Source organism: Syngnathus floridae, chromosome 5 (assembly GCF_059516105.1).
Source record: "Syngnathus floridae isolate MCC-2025c chromosome 5, RoL_Sflo_1.0, whole genome shotgun sequence".
NCBI lineage: Eukaryota > Metazoa > Chordata > Actinopteri > Syngnathiformes > Syngnathidae > Syngnathus > Syngnathus floridae.
Window position 1 is genome coordinate 3,684,427 of NC_142417.1, and position 19,527 is coordinate 3,703,953.

General features: G+C 44.4%; 1 protein-coding gene and 1 pseudogene across 5 annotated transcripts; both read left to right on the forward strand.

Annotated features, from left to right (window-relative positions):
• The first annotated feature begins 175 nt into the window (after nucleotides 1–175).
• LOC148397516 (ral guanine nucleotide dissociation stimulator-like) lies at nucleotides 176–13,381 on the forward strand. Of its 4 annotated transcripts, none has more exons than XM_088375581.1 (18): nucleotides 176–705; nucleotides 5,672–5,976; nucleotides 6,144–6,218; nucleotides 6,299–6,492; nucleotides 6,683–6,807; nucleotides 6,912–7,127; nucleotides 7,286–7,389; nucleotides 7,469–7,553; nucleotides 8,163–8,240; nucleotides 8,329–8,415; nucleotides 8,644–8,676; nucleotides 8,897–9,018; nucleotides 9,090–9,185; nucleotides 9,428–9,650; nucleotides 9,754–9,828; nucleotides 9,914–10,192; nucleotides 10,275–10,389; nucleotides 10,472–13,381. In XM_088375581.1, the coding sequence occupies exons 1-18, from the start codon at nucleotides 685–687 to the stop codon at nucleotides 10,645–10,647; spliced, it is 2,409 nt and encodes an 802-aa protein (XP_088231707.1). In that variant the 5' UTR covers nucleotides 176–684; the 3' UTR covers nucleotides 10,648–13,381. The 4 variants fall into 4 exon arrangements, with proteins under 4 accessions (XP_088231707.1, XP_088231706.1, XP_088231705.1 ...); XM_088375580.1 differs by lacking the exon at nucleotides 176–705 and adding an exon at nucleotides 2,744–2,899; XM_088375579.1 differs by lacking the exon at nucleotides 176–705 and adding an exon at nucleotides 3,163–3,754.
• A 287-nt stretch (nucleotides 13,382–13,668) lies between these two features.
• Nucleotides 13,669–19,493, forward strand: LOC148397517 (uncharacterized; annotated as a pseudogene). The gene is made up of 3 exons (XR_015858542.1): nucleotides 13,669–13,799; nucleotides 17,081–17,190; nucleotides 17,387–19,493. The product of XR_015858542.1 is annotated as an uncharacterized LOC148397517 (transcript).
• Nucleotides 19,494–19,527: the final 34 nt, after the last annotated feature.

Consider the following 19,527-nt stretch of genomic DNA (forward strand, 5'->3'; position numbering starts at 1 on the left):
TTCCCCGCTTATTCAACAATGTTGATCATTTTGATGACCACTACATGTACACATTAACACATCCCGCTTATTGACAGGATAAAGCGGTGCGTTTACTGCTGCTCCGAATTTTCTAGACATTGTATGTACGCGCTCGGGCTTCGTGTGCGACGTTCACGAGCATCGTTAACGGCGGCTCCCTGTCACGAAAGCAGTGATTCGCCTCCGCCTTCCCCAGCATCCATTAAAGCATCCGCGGTCGCGGAGGCATCGCCGCATCCAGTGGGGGCGACTACTCGTCAGCGGGGAAGATGACTACGACGGTGGTGATGATGATGGAGGTTTGGTGTGGAGAACCATCGCAGGAGGACATCTTTTCCCCCCCGCCGCCGATGTCGTGTTGTTTTCGGATGACAGCGGGAGGAGACAAATAAACACCATCGCTTGCTCTTTAGCCAGCTAACGACGCTAAGCTATCCCTTTAGCTGTTTTTTTACTTTTCGCCCCCCTCTCCAATGTGGAGACATGCTAGCGGCGAAGAGGACATTTAAACACGGTAGCTGTCGATTAGCATCACGGCTAAGCTAGTTAGCTCGCCCCCCCTTTCTTTCCGTGAGGATGCTAACCGAGGGCAGCAACTGACTGTCTGACTGGCCGAATGAAGGTGCGCCTCAACACACTCATGAAGGTCATGACAGCGAGAGAATGATCATGCTGGAAAAACAGGTAGGATGCGAAAAATGGTACATTTTGTCCCGGAAAATACACCTGGAGCCAGGGCTCATTTGCATGTAGCACGTTACCATCACCTGTGACCGCTGACTGCTTTGAAAAAAAAATACATTCTGTCACCTAAACATATTTTTTTCCCCATGAATTTTCAACCCTAACCCTAACCCTGCTTAGTAGTTGTGAAAGTAGATCTGAAATTTATTGGTCTGCGATCATTTCCGACAACAAATGGTTCGATCAGTCAAACCCCCTTTCATACAGAGATGCTACAAAATAATCACACCTAAAAGTAAATCTGCTTTTGCCTTGTTCACACAGCCCAGAAGTTGCTTACATGGTGGTATCAGTCATGGACACCTTTCTCTTAGAGAGCCTGTGAAAAGCCGTTTGTAGTTTTTCTGCACAGAACCCAGCAATGGCGCTGTCAGTCTAAAACCTTTTCACACAGAAATGCCCAAATATTCGCCACACCTAGAAGTAGATGCATTATTTGTCTGCCTTTGGCTTTTACACCAAACCCGATGATTGTTTGCAATGATACATGGAGGTTTGAGTCGTGGATGCCTTTCTCAAAGAGATCCCGAAAAGTAGTCGTAAAAGTAGATCTGAAATTTGTTTGTTTTTTCACACAAAGCCCAGTGATGTTTTCATCACTGCAAGGCGATGGCTGGTATTGCGCTGCATTCAAGGAAGGTTGGAAGTCGGATTTTTGACAGTCAGTACAAATTATGTTGTCTTATAAGAAGTTATTTTGTAAGCAAAGTTTTGCCATTCATGGACTCCGTCCTCCGGAGGTCGCCATTGTTGTGTGACGTCACGTTCTAGTCTGTCTAAGAACTCGGGGGTCCTTTTTTTTTCGACTTTGCAACTTGGACCTCCCAGTGCATTTTTCCAAGTTGGAAGTCAGAAAAGTCAAACTTCCCACCTTCCTCGAATGCAGCAGAAATCTCACCGTAGGCCGATCCAGCTTTCCACTGTTAAAAATTTCACACAGACAAAATCCTGCCACCCGGAGTCTGAAAATATGCTAGTCGACATCCAATTTGAGTGGTGCCATGCCTAGGGCCAAGTCACTGGTTAGACTTCAACTTTTGTGATTGGCATAAAAGTTGTATTAATATTTCTACTGCCAGTGAGTTTGCAGGCAGTGGTTACCGCTACTGCTGGTTGCGATGACAACAGCATTCATGTGTGGATCGTCCTCCGCGACACGGCTAGCATCATTAGCACATGAATGGTAGCTCAATGGTCTCTTTGTTCCCACGTGCTGGCGTCAAACATGGCCGCCCACTACCAGCGTCCAGGACCAAGAGAAGCAAAGGGCGGGCGAGGTGGTGACCCGTCGCCCCCATCAGACCAGCTGGCAACGTACTTGTGAAAAAAAAAAAACATACACACTGTGACACATAAGTTTTCTTGAGGATATTTGAAAGCTTAAATTGAAACCCTAAGCTTGGCTTGAAACCCTACTTTGAAACCGTAACCGAGGTGTCCTGCTGCAAATAGCGAGGTATAACGCAGTTCATAAATCAGCTTGATTGTTTGGCCACACAAAGGGCAGCTTTCACACTCACTTCCTGCATTGCTGCAAAACGGGACAAATGCCAAATAACAACAACATGGTCACCTGATCCCCCCCAAAAAATCGTCCTCACTTTACGCTTCACAAAACGCCGATAATTTGGATTCGATCAAAACGGACAATTACCTACTTTGTGTAAACAGGAAGTAGACCACTTCGCCGCCGCCCCCCTTTGATTGAATGGCGGTGAGGCGCCGTGGCAACAGAGGACAGCATTCCAGCAGGTGGCTCGGAGAGAGACAGAGAGAGAGACAGAGGGAGAGAGAGAGCGAGAGAAGCCATGAATGAGATGGAGGGAGGAGAAAGGGGTTGAGGTTAGGGTAGCAACAAAGGGAGGTGGAGAGAAAAAAGGGAGACAGAGGGCGAGACTAGAGGAAGAGAGAAAGAGAAAAGAGTAGAAGAGCTGCAGCAGACCCCCCCCCCCCCATCAGAAGTGGACCACTAGTGGACCGGGTCTGGTAGAGCGAGACCGGCAGAGCGGTACTAGGGTGCGGTTGACGCAGCAACAATATGGAGGAGCGCTTCTACGTGCCGCGAGTGTTGGTGCAGCAGCCCGCCGCCATGATGGGCGTGTTACACCTGCCCACATACCTCGTGGACCACCTGGTGAGGGCGCCACCGCCGTTATGTTTATATGCGTTGCCCGGCAAAGTCTCGATAGCCACCTCATTCACGAGGGTGTCAAGTAAGTAAGCACATTTGCTTCCTCGGACTTTTACATCTCAATCCTGGTTCGGTAGGCTTTCAAGTTAAGGTTTGCAAGAAGGGTTTTGGTCAGACCTAGGCTTTCAAAACTTTGGTTGGAATGTTAAATTAAGGTTTTAAGAGAGGATTAGGATTTCAAATCGAGGGTTTCATCTTCAAGCAACTGTTAAGGTTTCAAAGGATGACTAGATCATCTTAAAAGTTTCAATTTCGGGATTCCAGACAGGATAGGTTGGGTTAGGGCTTTGAATATTTTCAGACAGGTTTAGCTTTCAAAGTAAGGAAGGCCTCAATCCTGGGCGAAGCCTTCAAGTCAGGCTGAAGGTTTACGCAACGTGTGGGTGATTTTTTCTGTACCTGTTCGCGCCTTTGCCGCTCTCGTGTGCTGCAGGTCGGAGAAGGCCCGAGAACCTTCCCACACCCCGTTAGGGCTCGGCTTTCGTTTCTCGTCATCCTGGCGGTTAGCTTCCGGGCCAACAGGCTTCATCCTGGCAGAAGTTCTTTCAAGTCTCTGCAAGTTAATTTTTTCCCAGTGTTGTTCCTACGCTTGTTGACACAGCTGCAAAAGCAAACATGCGGCGAGAGCGAGCGTGTCCGCCTGGGCTTTTGCCCCACTTTTTAAGGAGGTGCCGCAGCAACAGCGGTGGGCAGGTGGCGGCCGACCTCCTTCGGGGTTCGGAGATGGGGAGCTGGAGCCGCTGGACTTGCGGACTGCTGGTCCGATCGGTGGGAAACTTTGACGGGAACGCAACACAGGTCGGGCTCGCTTTGGTAAAACGCGGAGAGATGTCCATGTTAGATCACAATAAAAAATCAAAAAGGAGGGGGGGGGGTCCCCCAGTTTTAACTGGCTGTCAAACAAGTGTAAAAAGAAGTCACTTGTCACGTAGCACAACAGCAAGAGCAACAAAATTTTCTTGGATTTGAACTACTGATCTGTTGTTGTTTGTTTTTCACAACCTGGTTTGGCATACACGTGTTGCGTTTCAACGTGATTCCTTTCTACCTCTTTTTATCATTCATTTTAGTACACAAGTGAGAGTATTGCTCTATTCAGAATAGATTCTATTGACGATATCTACCGTTAATAATTTAATGAAAATATAGTTGTAGTTTTTGAAGTATGAGAATAAAGTCAGATTTATTCTCAAGAAATAAAAGGAGTCACTTTTTTTTTTTAAAAGGGGAATCCAACTCAAAAGTTGTCTAGCTAATCCAGATTTGCCCAAAATGTACAAAGAACACATTGGCCACTTGAGATTTGCACGCAATATAGTAAAAAATATATAAAATATGTTTCTGGGCACTGTCGGCCATAGTGGTTGAACCGACGAATCGCCATGTCAACTCAATCACATGCAAATCCAATGATGATTATTATTAGTCATCAATTTTTGTATTTTTCGTCACCTTTTTGAACAGTTAGAATTGTGCTTTATGTTTTTGTTGCCATACTACCTGAAATTACCTATATATTTGTATTTTTAGTTTTGTATTTTGTATTATGTAATTTGTATAATTGTTTGATTATATTGAGTCAGTTCAGGTTTAAATTTTTAGCAAAATATATCACAAAAAAATCAGAAATGGCTCTATTCCATCGTTTTCAACTAATATTACATTTTGTGTTCTTTCTAAATATAATTGCTTAAAGTATCTTTCATTTATTTTGCCATTAGGGAAAAAAACTGGTGCAAGCATGTGGCACAATTGCAAGTCTTAGTGCACCGTACAGTGAAACTGCGAACGGCTCATTTAAATCAGTTAATTTAATTAAATAACTTACAAAAAGACCTAATGTCTGTTTAACGCGCAATTACATCATTAGCGTTAACGTTCGAAATCTCCGATGGCCGTGAAGACATCGTGCTTCTGTGGGCGTGGTTAAAAAAAATTCCCGTCTGAGTCACGATTCCCGTAAACGCATCATCTTCATCGTCATCATCTTTATCCTCGTTGCCGAACAACAGTAAACGTCCGTCGGTCGCTTCCAAGCGAGCGAACCAAGCCGCCCAAGATGTCGCTTTATCCGCGATGACGGCAGCCCTCTCTCCCGGCACTCGCTGGGCTCCTATAGTTCGCTTCGGAGACGGTATTGAGCTGGTCGAGATGTTCGAGTCGTCGTGGCGGGCGCGAGACGTGTGGGACGGGGTGAAGCTGGAGGTGTCCAACGGCTGCGGCTCGGTGGTGCTCCATAGTTTTACGCAGCTACACCCGGACCTTCCTCTACCGGAGGTGAGGCCCCGGGCTGGGGAGATGGTGCTGGACTCTTTTAAGAACCGCTTCTCAAAGTGTCAGAGTAGATCCTGTTAAGCAAAACTGCTGTAAACGGTGTGAAATTTTATTATTTTAGTATTAAAGATGTATGATCATATTAATGGCTTTACGGTTAATTTAGTCTTTATCTTCTTGAAAGGCAATAAAAAGTACAAAACTTGCTACACTAATTTCACAAACACTTAAAGATCACTGCTTAAAAATAAGCATTTTTTTATTATGTAAGAATGTTATTCAATTATTAACACGGGTGTTTTAAAATGTTTGTTTGAATTCATTAGATAGGTGATAATGGGCTGCAATTTTGAAGTCCCTTTTTATTTTTTCCTTTTTCTGTCTGTGCCTTTCATGAACTCTTTTCAAACTTCCGGTATTTATTTGTGTTTGCCACTTCAGAGCTCGACGCAGGAGATTGGCGAAGAAGTGGAGGACGACGCCATCTTCACCATCACGCTGCGTAAGGTGCAACTGCACCACTCGTCCAGCAAAGGGCAGCGTTGGCTGGGGGTGGAGACGGACTCCGCCCTCAGCCTCTACGAGACGTGCAAGGTGCGAACCATCAAGGCGGGCACCCTGGAGAGGCTGGTGGAGTACATGGTCACGGCCTTCAAGGGCAAGGACTCCACCTACGTCACCATCTTCCTCTGCACTTACCGATCCTTTGCCACTGCCAAGCAGGTGCTCGACCTGCTGCTCAACAGGTATTGACCTTAAGCTCGCTTCGATCCCTAATCAAACCATATTTGAGACCTTAAAGATATTAGAGTGGATCTTATCTAGAATTTATTTGCAATATTTCTCAAATTTCTCCCCCCCACACACACATACCACTTTGTGTCTGAAAATATGTTTCCGGTTTCCTTTGTAGGTACGCCAGGCTCCAGAATGTTCCAGCGGCGACGGCGCATCGCGTCTGCCAGGACGACTGCACCGAGCTCAGAAAGTGAGGCTGTAGAAACATTTGTTGTCAAGAGGAGGTAACATAGCATGCATGATGCTAACATGTTAGCATGTGTTTTGAAGCACGGTGTCATCCATCTTGGGTGCCTGGCTGGACCAGTACTCTGAGGACTTCTGGACTCCGCCAGGCTACGACTGCTTGCACCAGCTTTTGTCGTACCTCCACCTTCATTTCCCCGGTTCTGACCTTGAGCGTCGTGCCCGCAACCTGCTGGCGCATTTCCACAGACGGCAGCAGCGCGAGCCCGAAACCGAGGGTAAGAGAGCGGCAACGCCAGATTGGGCTCTGGCGGATCTGGGATGGGGTCGATGTAAACATGTCACATGAGTTTGTGTTGTTTTGTCAGTAAGTTGAAGTCCGAGGTCGGCCTCTTGAAAGCAAGTTTGCCCTTGTCTTGAAATGCCTGCCCTTGCTTCAAACATGATATCTTCACCCTGTAATGTCAGGCGAACACTTGGGCTGCCCGTTCGCCACGCAGGAGGAGAGCGGCTTCGAGGACGAGCTGCCCACTTTCAGCTTCCTCTCCTTCGACCCCATCATGGTGGCCGAGCAATTCACGCTCATGGACGCGGTGAGCACATTTGGCAATATTACGTCTTTGGGGTGGGGGGGTGATCAGAGATTTTACTGCAATGGGCCCAAATTTAAGACACTCAAGGTTTTTGTTTTGCGCAGGACCTGTTCAAGAAGGTGGTGCCGTACCACTGCCTGGGCTGCATCTGGTCCCAGCGTGACAAGAAGGGCAAAGAGCACCTGGCGCCCACCATCCGCGCCACGGTGGCCCAGTTCAACTCGGTCACCAACTGCGTAATCAGCACCTGCCTCAGTAACGCCGCGCTCAAGCACAACCAGAGGGCTCGACTCCTGGAGAGGTGGATCGACGTGGCCCGGGTAAGGACGCCGTCCAGGCCTGCAGAGACACTGGCAAACGCACTGCAGACCACCCAAAAATATAAAGTGTTTTATGTAGGAAATGTGTTTTATTTATTCATTTTTTTTTTTTGTGTGTGCGTCAACCAAGGTCTTAACACTTTGCGCCTTGTCTGCAGGAGTGTCGTATCTTGAAGAACTTCTCATCCTTGCGAGCCATCCTTTCCGCCCTGCAGTGCAACGCCGTCCACCGCCTGAAGAGGACCTGGGAGGAAGTCTCTCGGTCCGTCCTCAGCCCCCCACCCCCACCCCTTATGGTTTTGGTTTGTGTACACGCTTTTCAATCGCTTTTGTAACCACAGGGAGAGTTTCCGCACCTTTCGCGAGCTTTCCGAGATCTTCTCCGACGACAACAACTATTCGCTCAGCCGGGAGCTTCTGGTGAAGGTGAGACGCCCACTCGAGCATGGACATGTGTGTGCTTGTGCGTGAGGGGGAACCCCTGTGACGTGAACGTGACGTGATGGCGGACCCGTCTGACGGGCGCAGATAAGGGCGCGAGTGTCGGGAGACACCCAGGGGTGGGGCTGGGCTCTATCGGCCACCAGCAGCCTTTTTGCTGACGTGCCTTATGCGGGACAATGTGCTAACGTGCTGGCAGATCACGGAAGTAGTACCATTTATGGCGGATACGCTACGAGGGCTAACATCGGAGTACTCGCCAAGTACCGATACTTCATAATTGGTCCTGACCCATGAAACCCATGAAACAGACGTTTAGCTCTTTTTCTGTCCAGACCTTTGTGGGGGGGGGGTTTATTACACATGTATACATAATAAAACATAAGTTATAATTATTCTGATGTCATGGGTTCCATTCCACTGAATGTTTTTCTTAGTTTTGCCACACATTTCGCACAAATATGGCACTGCAGTTAGGTGCTATCTGAATCGGAACACTAGGGGGCAGCTTGTAAAAGAGACCAGACAAAATAAATGACAAAGAAGAACATAGTCAACTAACAACTTTTTTTTTGTGTGTTGTGGTCCCATCAGGAAGGAACGTCTAAGTTTGCGACTTTGGAGATGAATCCCAAACGAGCTCAGCGGAGACACCAGCAGCAGAGAGACCTGGTTGGTAAAGCACAGCACCATCTCATGACACCATTATAAACATGCGGTTCCAGTCTCTGGGATTGAGTTTTGAACTTGGATTGTTCAGGGAGTGATGCAGGGCACAATTCCTTACCTGGGCACCTTCCTGACTGACCTGGTCATGATGGACACGGCCATGAAGGACTACACCGAGGTCAGTGTGCCCTCGCTGCAGCATGACATCTGTAAAGCAAATGTGTAACACTTACTTTGAAGAGGATTATGCCTTGAGATGGATTTTCCGTTGCAGAACACACACTTCAGACTATAAAACTGTCCTTTACAAAATGTTTGATCAAACGTCATGTGCAAATGACATCTGTAAAGCTGCCATTCATTTTAGTCATCGTTTGTCAATGTTTTTTGCCTTTGTGTCTTCCAGGGTGGTCTGATCAACTTTGAAAAGAGACGAAAGGTGCGTCAGCTTAGTTTATTTTATTTTAGCTTAGCATGACACGTGTGAATGTGTTTTTGTCTTAGCGCGGTTGTTATGTAGTCCCGGTGTGTTTTGATGCATTCAAAATGGCCGCCCTCCTCCGATTGCTAAACAGTTAGATTTTTCTGTCTAGTTTGTGTTTGTGATTTGTACATAACTTTTATGATGAGTTGATCTGTTTATTTCTCTTTTTTTCCAGGAGTTTGAAGTGATCGCGCAGATCAAATTACTGCAGCTGGCGTCCAATAACTACAGCTTCACTCAAGACGCGCACTTCCGCGAGTGGTTCGCCTCCACCGAGAAGCTCAGCGAGGCCGAGAGGTAACCGGTGGCCGTTGGTAACGTCGCGTCGAGGCAGCGCGTCGTTGATTTCCTCCCTCCTTGTCCCGCAGCTACCAGCTGTCGTGCGACATCGAGCCGCTCTCCGAGTCGGCGGGCAACACGTTGCGAGCCAAGAAGAACGGAGGCATCATGAAACGATGGAGCGAGTGAGTTTGCGCCGTTAGGTTAGCCTCGAATTGAGGAAAACAACTTCGATAGCAAGTCCATGAGAAATGCTTAAGTTTTAATTTTGTGCTGGAAGCCAAGTAAAGGCTTACAAATACGGTTTTAAGCTGAGGTTGGACTTTTAAATAAGAGATTCTAGCCGTTGTTAGAAGCTTCAGTTCGTTTTTCAAAGTTTGGGTTCCATATCACCGTCTCATTTGGGTTGCGTCTCTTACACGTGCAGTCGTCAGTTGGCCGAGGGCTCGTCCGGTTGCTCGGCGGCCGGAAGCGGTGGCGGCGCCGTGGGCTCCCACTCCAAGTCCTTTGAGCACGCCCACTTCCGACCATACCAAGGCGGCGACGGCGGCGACGCCCTCAGCGTCACCTCCGTCAGCTCCAGCGGCTCCGACCTAGAGGACGTCAATGCCAGCTTCCTCTCGGACTCGCCCGAGGGACACGAGAGGAAGGTGAGTGCCGGGAAGCCTTTCAGCACTGTAGCATTTTTTTTTTTATATATTCTTCCTCCCAATTGGACTCATTCTAAGAAGAAATAATTGTTCTTGGCTTTAGACGTCAACGCCTTCGGTGAAACTTTCCGTTTCCGCTCTGGGGAGAGAAGCTTCGGCCGCAGACACAACCTCCACGGTATTGCTCACTCGCACTTCCGACACCATTTTACCTTCGCGACGTCCTCGAAAGATAATTTTGCGATGTGACGTGCGCGTGGCAGTTCTGGGAGTGCACGTCGCTGTCGTCTCTGGACACGTCGGGCATGGGCTCCAGCTCGGGCTCGGCGTCGGGCTCCAGCACGGCGTCGTCGTCGTCGGTGTCGTCGGCGGCGGCGCTCTCGCTCTCTCTGTCGGCGGCGCGCTCGCACAAGCGCTCGGTGTCGGCCGTGTCCAACTACTCCACGCTGTCGCTGCCCCTCTACAACCAGCAGGTGGACGACTGCTGCATCATCCGCGTCAGCCTCGACGTGGAGAACGGGAACATGTACAAGAGCATCCTGGTAAATGAAGCACCTTCATGACATTGTTTATGATCTTGGTAGCGGAGGATTTTTGACAAACGGTGTTTGTCCTTTCCCACAGGTGACCAGCCAGGACAAGACGCCCGCCGTCATCCGCAAGGCGATGATCAAACACAATCTGGAGAGGGAAAAAACCGAAGACTACGAGCTGGTGCAGAAGATCTCAGAAGACAAAGGTACCTTAAGTTTACGACTAGCAACACAACGTCTCCCCCTTGTGGCAATTTTTGGAAGTGATCACGTCTGTCCTATATCCAGAGCTCCGGATTCCCGACAACGCCAACGTCTTCTACGCCATGAACTCCAGCGCCAACTACGACTTTGTGCTGAAGAAGCGCGGGCCGGCGCGACCCGTGCGCGCCAAGACAGTGGCCAGCTCCACGCTGCCGCGCATGAAGCAGAAAGGACTGAAGATCGCCAAAGGCATTTTCTGAGAACGCGAGAGCGCCACCAGGAGCACCTTAGCACTTAGTTTGACCTCGGGAAGCTCTGGACCTCATTTTGCGGGCCAAGCCAGGAAAGCCGTCGCACTTTGGATGCTTTTTTTTTTTCTTTTCTTAAACAGCATCCTGGCCTTGTGTTGACGCATGGTCAAACAAACATTGTCCCATGGATAGGATGTCGTTGCACTTTTGAATTTTTTTTTTTTTACAACATTCTAGTCCTTGATGATGACACATGGGCAAAGGGATGTTGTCCCGTGGGTAGGATCCAGATGTTTTTTTTTTCACAGCAACCTCGCGATGCTCTGGATTGACAAATGGATCTTGGGAGGGGATCTGGATGTTCCTCACGGTCATTGCGCTGACACGTGGGCAAAACAAATGACGTCTGGTGTGCCGGATGCCCCTACCCCCCCCACCCCTACTGCCAGTGTTCTGGATGCCCACCAGACAGACATTGGGCACAATGGAAACGTTGACAAATGGTCAAAGAGACCATGAGTTAAACGCCGCTTGACAACTTGTATGTATGTCAGCTGTGCCGTGACGTTTTTGCTTTGTACAATTTTTGTTGTTGTTTCTCGGAAGATGGTGCTGTTGATTATCTTTCATTCAAGCGGTTCCATGATTTCACCCGCTGCCGTGGTTGGAAATAGAATGACATTTTTGGGAATTTTTCACTTCAGCCCTCAATTCTTGTTGAGGCAATCCTCCTGTCGTTTATTTATTTTTATTTTTTTTTTCAAATCTTTTTTACTAATAACTTTGCACTTGTGACAAAAGGCTCAGTGCTTGGCATAAATAACGTCAAGTCAGGTGTTTGTTAATCGGTATGAAAATATTTTTCATCATTTTGCTGATGATCACAATCAAAGGGCCTTTTAGAAAAGAAAAAAAAAAAAGAAAAGCAAGGACCTTTTTCCGTGAATGTTATCTGCTCCTCCCATTGACCACTTATAGTTTCATGGTGTTCCACTTAAAATTTAAACTTTAATCTTGTTAGACTGAAGTTTTTCTTAAAACAAAATTCTGTATATGGTTGTAAAATATTACCCCCCTCGCCCCCAAATTCTGACTTGACTCATAAACAAATGACTTTAAGATTGACTTTTTTGCCCCTAAAAGTTTTCAGCCCTTTTTATTTAAAAAGGATTACTTTGTTGTTAAAAAAATTAATTTATTGTAAAATTTTTTTTACTTTGCTCATATAATATTATAACTATTTTTTTTCAGCAATAATGAAAAATTCTTTCTGGTACGATTGCTACTTTCCCACCCCCAATGAACCTTCATTTAGTCTTGTGAAATTACGATTTGATTCAAAAAAATATAAGCGTGTTTCTACCCGTGTCCATTTTTTTTTTCTCTCCAAACAATAAAATGCTGGTCTTTTTTTTTCTTAGTTCCAATTTTGTTTTCAAAACTTCATTCATGACAAAAATGGAAAATAAATTTCAAATAATTCCATTATATTCTGGAAAAAAAAGTAGGACACAGAAAGACAAAGAGAAAAAATGACTTTACCACTAGAACTTTTTCACTGGAAAGAATTTTCCTTTTTACCTGTTGGCTTGTAGTTATTTCTGCTGAGCACTGTACTACGTAAACGTTTACCTTTGGAAATGATGAAATGAAAGTCTTGAGATAAGGTGCATCAGTGGTGAAGGAAATGATGTAGTTGAGTTCTTCCGACTCCACACAAAGGAACTTTGGAAATTGACGCTGGCTGCCAAGCAAGACGGGAAATGTTGGGAAAGCGGCCAGGCGGATAAAATGGCTTGAGCACCCAAGAATATTTTGTCATCTCTGTCTCAAAAGAAAACATTTGCCTGTTGCCACTGCCGACATATTTTGGATTTTTATTTTTTGCTTTTATTTGCGGCAAGGCTGGAGGGAGTCACTGCGAGCTTCATGTCGAGCACTGTGAACAACAATAAGTGTCAAACAAGTCATTTGCCTTTTAAGCCAGGAGCAAACCTTTGGATTTTTTTTTTTTTTTTTTTCCATCTTGCATATGAACAAAGTTGTGAATTTACACGTGACGCATCAAGAAGCTTAGCGCCCTTTGACACGCTGCGGAAATAACTTTTGTCGCTTGTGTGTCGTAACACGACGTGACAATTTACATTTTACATTCTTGGTGTGTCACAATCACTTGTTACATGTCAAAACATGTAACATGACGCTTGACATTTACATGTTACACTGACATGACGTGACCTTTGACATGACAATACGTTGCGTTTACGTGACATTCAACTCGACTTGACGCTTGGCATTTCCCATGAAATTTCCCACGCCGCTGACGTAACACGATGTGTTAACATCTGCTCATGACGTGCCACTTGTGTGAGTGTGGAAAAGGCAAATTGTGTATTACTTTGTGCAGCTGATGCTTCCGTGGTTTGTGTGTTGGCGCTTTGACATAACTTTTTTTGTGATGCTTGAGTGTGTGTGCGCGTGTGTTGTTGCATTCTGCTGTGCTCGGATGCCATATTTTTTGTTATTATAACTAAAAGACTGACAAACTTTTTTAAGTCTCTTCCTTTACTACTTTCATCATTCCAGCAGGACTAAAAACAATGTAGAGTACAAAAGTGTCCCGCTCTTTATTTATTGATTTAAATATACAGGTTTTTTTTTTCATTGTAAATTCTCTTCTCTCTTGGTCATAGGTTAATATATTAGTGTATATAAATGAATAAACATACCGTTTATAAAAGAATACGGTGTGTGATGTGTACTTTCCTTATGATTTTGATAGTTTTCACTCAATTTAATTATCAAAATGTATTTAAATAAGGATATAGCAATACTGTAATTTATTAGTAAATGTATATTTATATAGTGTTAAACTACACGCACGCTGGTGTGCTATTAAAATCTATTTGAGTTGGGGGTTTTGGAAAACGTGCACAAAATGGGTTTTTTTTCGCACGCGAAGTTCGTTTGTTTTGCTGCAACAAAACTAAACATCCCACGGTTCTTCGCGAGAGGGCGTCCATGACCTCTCTCAAATGACATGATTACGTAACAGGAAGTTGACGACATAAACATGCGCTTGGCTTCGGTACTCAAACAGTATCTTACGGCCTTCTAGTTGACTGCATCAGATAAACACGTAATTAACTTATGCGAAACAGGTAAGTTACGACTGTGAACCTAAGTTAGAACCGTTCGTTGTTTGTAGTACTGCTTGGTTGCAGTACACACGTGCGGGCTGCTTTTATTAGCATGTAGCTACCGCAGTGCTAACTTTACGACGGGTGTCAAACTCATTTTACACACACAATACTATTGTGTAAACCTTTGTTAGCCAAACATTGTTGAACAAGTGTTGTGATTGCAGTGTGAAAATGTCTGCAAGGACCACGGCAAGTAACGTGGAGGAAAAGGACCGTACTCGTCGACGACTGGAAGATCTTTGGCTTCAGCCTTATGTTGTGTTCCGCAGAGCTGGTTAGTACTTGCTTAGGAAATAGCTATTTTCTTTTTTGAATCCTCTTCCAGTCTTTATGTTTAGTAGAATTCTATCGGAATCATGTGTGTTAGGCAGATTGAAGAAGTCCTTGTATCAGCTTTGCCAGTTTCTCTTCAACTGTAACATTCATTGTTACTATAGGACATTGAAATGATGTGTGTTTGTCTTATTTTGCAGACATCAGTGAAGCTATTCATCCTAAGCAGCAGGAACCAGAGGTCACCCACATTAAAGAGGAGGATGATGTGGGCAAAGAGGTCCACCACCTGAATGAACAAATGGAGCAGACCTTTCTTTGCATCACAAAGGAGGAGGAAGAGCCGGAGCGACCTTGCATCAAAGAGGAGGGAGAAGACTCCTGTGACATTAAAAAGGAGGAGGAGGAGGAGATTCCATTGACTGGTGTTCCTGTGAAGAGTTTTGATGAGGTGAGCAAAGGGGCGGAGCCTCCAAGCTGTAGCTCAAGTCATCAAATGACCCGAGAAGGTGATGGAGACTGCTGTGGAGGATCACAAGCAGCTCCACCTTCAGATAGTGATGACGTGTCGTCACATGCTCCTGCTGCTGAAGATGATGAGGCACAAAAGAAACACAGGCAATGTTCTCAGTGTTGGAAACATTGTGCTAATAACAGTGTTTTGAAACAGCACATGAGAATGTACACAGGAAAGAAAAACTTTTCATGCTCAGTTTGTGGCCAAAGATTCTCTGAAAAGGGAAGCTTAAAAAGGCACACAAATATCCACACTGGTGAGAAACCTTTTTCATGCTCAGTTTGTGGCCAAAGATTCAATCGTAAAGGAAATCTAACAAGTCATACAAGAACCCACACTGGTGAGAAACCTTATTCATGCTCAGTTTGTGGCCAAATATTCTCTCAGAAGGCAAACTTGAAAACACACACAATAATCCACACCGGCGAGAAACCTTTTTCATGCTCAGTTTGTGGCCAGAAATTCACTCTGAAGGATCATCTTACAGTTCATACAAGAACCCATACTGGTGAGAAACCTTTTTCATGCTCAGTTTGTGGCCAAAGATTCTCTGAGAAGCAAAACTTAAAAAGGCACACAAGAATCCACACTGGCGAGAAACCTTTTTCATGCTCAGTTTGTGGCCAAAGATTCTCTGAGAAGCAAAACTTAAAAAGGCACACAATTATCCATACTGGTGAGAAACCTTTTTCATGCTCAGTTTGTGGCCAAATATTCAGTCAGAAGGGAATCTTAAAAAGACACACAAGAATCCACACTGGCGAGAAACCTTTTTCATGCTCAGTTTGTGGCCAAAAATTCTGTCTGAGGGGAGCTCTAACAGTTCATACAAGAATCCACACTGGTGAGAAACCTTTTTCATGCTCATTTTGTGGCCAAAGATTCAATCAAAAAGGACATCTAACAGTTCATGCAAGAATCCACACGGGTGAGAAACCTTTTCCATGCTCAGTTTGTGGCCAAAGATTCACTCATATAGGAAGTCTTGCAGTTCATACAAGAATCCACACTGGCGAGAAACCTTTTTCATGCTCAGTTTGTGGCCAAAGATTCTCTGAGAAGGCAACTTTAACAAGTCATACAAGAATCCACACTGGCGAGAAACCTTTTTCATGCTCAGTTTGTGGCCAAAACTTCTCTGTGAAGGGAGCTCTAAGACGTCATACAAGAACCCACACTGGCGAGAAACCTTTTTCATGCTCAGTTTGTGGCCAGAAATTCTGTGATAAGAGAAACTTAAAAAGTCATACAAGAATCCACACTGGTGAGAACCCTGTTGCCTCCTCAGTCACTTGGCAAAGAGTCTCTGTTGAGAATTTCGAGTTTGTTGGAGAGATGATCAATGGTCCGTGAAGTTTTCATCTTCTATTTGAGCAGAATCAAAAGTTTTTGCATCAATGGTAATTCTATTCTATGTACCTTCTGATTGGGATGCTAAACTCTTTTCCTTCACCACAGTGAGAAGTTCATATTTTAGTCGTACTGAATTTGAAAATATAGTTAACCGGCCTCGGGATGTTAATAGTTTTGTAATTGTCATACTTGATATTTATTTACTTTTGAGTTGTGGATTTTAACTGAAATTTGTTATATTCCATATAAAGGGAAAGAGTCTTAGTTTTTATTAGTGTTTAGTTTTGTTCAGTTTTTCATGTTAAGGTTTTTGTCCCAACATTTTTCAAGACTTTGTAAGAAGAAAAATCAGAGCAAGCAAGGCACTTTTTTTTTGTTGCGTTTGTGAACAATATTAAATGATGACGAATGTTGATGCGTCATGTGATATATCTTAGGAAATGGAGATCCATGAGATGTGAGAAATTCTCAACATTTTATGACACAAGTAAGGTAAGTATCATAAATAGCATATCATTTGAGACCATGTCATTAACCTCAAAAGCACAAGCGGTTGAAAGCTTTCTGGCTAGTTAACACTAGTGTCGAACAACGCGCACGACAATCGCACGCTAGTATGTTATCAAAAAGTATTCGCCATTGGTATTTTGGAAAACGTGCACAAAATGTTTCTATTTTCTTGCTCGCAATATTGGTTTGTTTGCTGGGCAACAACATAAAACGTCCCATGGTTGTTCGCTAGAGGGCGTCCGAGACCTATCTCAAATGACGTCATCATACGTAGAAGGAAGTAAAGCGACACTCAAGCTCGGCGCCCTCTAGCCGACTGCATCAGATAAACACGAGATTGACTAATGTGGTGAATCAGTAAGATTAATTTCACTACAACTGCAACGACGAACGAGGTAAGTTACGACTGTGCACCTAAATTAGCACCGTTCGTTATTTGTAGTACTGCTTGGTTGCAGTACACAAGTGCGGGCCGCCTTTATTAGCATGTAGCTACCGCAGTGCTGACTTTACGACGGGTGTCAAACTCATTTTACACGCACAATACTATTGTGTAAACATTGTTGAACAAGTGTTGTGATTGCAGTGTGAAAATGTCTGCAAGGACCACGGCCAAGTACGTGGAGGAAAAGGACCGTACTCGTCGACGACTGGAAGATCTTTGGCTTCAGCCTTATGTTGTGTTCCGCAGAGCTGGTTAGTACTTGCTTAGGAAATAGCTATTTTCTTTTTTGAATCCTCTTCCAGTCTTTATGTTTAGTAGAATTCTATCGGAATCATGTGTGTTAGGCAGATTGAAGAAGTCCCTGTATCAGTTTTGCCAGTTTCTCTTCAACTGTAACTTTCATTCTTATTATACATTTAAATGATGTGTGTTTGTCTTATTTTGCAGACATCAGTGAAGCTATTCATCCTAAGCAGCAGGAACCAGAGGTCACCCACATTAAAGAGGAGGACGATGTGGGCAAAGAGGTCCACCACTTGAATGAACAAATGGAGCAGACCTTTCTTTGCATCACAAAGGAGGAGGAAGAGCCGGAGCGACCTTGCATCAAAGAGGAGGGAGAAGACTCCTGTGACATTAAAAAGGAGGAGGAGGAGGAGCCATTGACTGGTGTTCCTATGAAGAGTTTAGATGAGGTGAGCAAAGCGGCGGAGCTTCCAAGCTGCAGCTCAAATCAACAAATGACCCGAGAAGGTGATGGAGACCGCTGTGGAGGATCACAAGCAGGTCCACCATCAGATAGTGATGACGTGTTGTCACATGCTCCTGATGATGATGATGATGAAGATGATGATGATGAAGATGAGGCTCAAAAGAAACACAGGCAATGTTCTCAGTGTGGAAAACGTTGTGCTAATAACAGTGTTTTGAAACAACACATGAGAATGCACACAGGAAAGAAAAACTTTTCATGCTCAGTTTGTGGCCAAAGATTTTCATTGAAGACAAACTTAATAAGGCACACGAAAATCCATACTGGTGAGAAACCTTTTTCATGCTCAGTTTGTGGCCAAAGATTCAATCGTAAAGGATATCTAACAATTCATACAAGAACCCACACTGGTGAGAAACCTTTTTCATGCTCAGTTTGTGGCCAAAGATTCTCTCAGAAGGCAAACTTGAAAACACACACAATAATCCACACCGGCGAGAAACCTTTTTCATGCTCAGTTTGTGGCCAAAGATTCAATCATAAAGGACATCTAACAGTTCATGCAAGAACCCACACTGGCGAGAAACCTTTTTCATGCTCAGTTTGTGGCCAAATATTCTCTGAGAAGGGAAACTTAAAAAGTCATACAAGAATCCACACTGGTGAGAAACCTTTTTCATGCTCAGTTTGTGGCCAAAGATTCAGTCAGAAGGGAATCTTAAAAAGACACACAAGAATCCACACTGGCGAGAAACCTTTTTCATGCTCAGTTTGTGGCCAAAGATTTTCACTAAAGGGACATCTAACACTTCATACAAGAATCCACACTGGTGAAAAACCTTTTTCATGCTCAGTTTGTGGCCAAATATTCTCTGAGAAGGGAAACTTAAAAAGTCATACAAGAATCCACACTGGCGAGGAACCTTTTTCATGCTCAGTTTGTGGCCAAAGATTCAGTCAGAAGGGAATCTTAAAAAGACACACAAGAATCCACACTGGCGAGAAACCTTTTTCATGCTCAGTTTGTGGCCAAAGATTCTCTCAGAAGGCAAGTTTAACAGTTCATACAAGAACCCACACTGGTGAGAAACCTTTTTTATGCTCAGTTTGTGGCCAGAAATTTGGTGATAAGAGAACCTTAAACAGTCATACAAGAATCCACACTGGTGAGAAGCCTTTTTCATGCTCAGTTTGTGGCCAAAGGTTTAGTCATAGAGGACCTCTAACAGTTCATATAAGAACCCACACTGGTGAGAAACCTTTTTCATGCTCAATTTGTGGCCAGAAATTCAGGGACAAGAGAATCTTAAAACGTCATGCAAGAATCCACACTGGCGAGAACCCTGTTGCCTGCTCAGTCACTTGCCAAAAAGTCTCTATTGAGAATTCTGAATTTGTTGGGGAGATGATCAATAGTCCGTGAAGTTTACATCTTCTATTTGAGCAGAATCATAAGTTTTTGCATCAATGGTAATTCTATTCTATGTACCTTCTCATTAGGATGCTAAACTCCTGTTCTTCACCACAGTAAGAAGTTCATATTTAGTCTTACTGAATTTGAGAATATAGTTAACCGGCCTCGAGATGTTAATAGTTTTGTAATTGTCATATTTGATATTTATTTAATTTTTAGTTGTGGATTTAACTGAAATTAGTTATATTCCATATTAAGGGAAAATTGCTTAGTTTTATTAGTGTTTAGGATTTAGTTTTGTTCAGCTTTTCATGTTAAGGTTTTTGTCCCAACATTTTTCAAGACTTTGTAAGAAGAAAAATCGGAGCAAGCAAGACACTTTATTTTTATTGCGTTTGTGAATAATAATAAATGATGACGAACGATGACACGCGTCATGTGATATATCTTAAGAAATGGAGA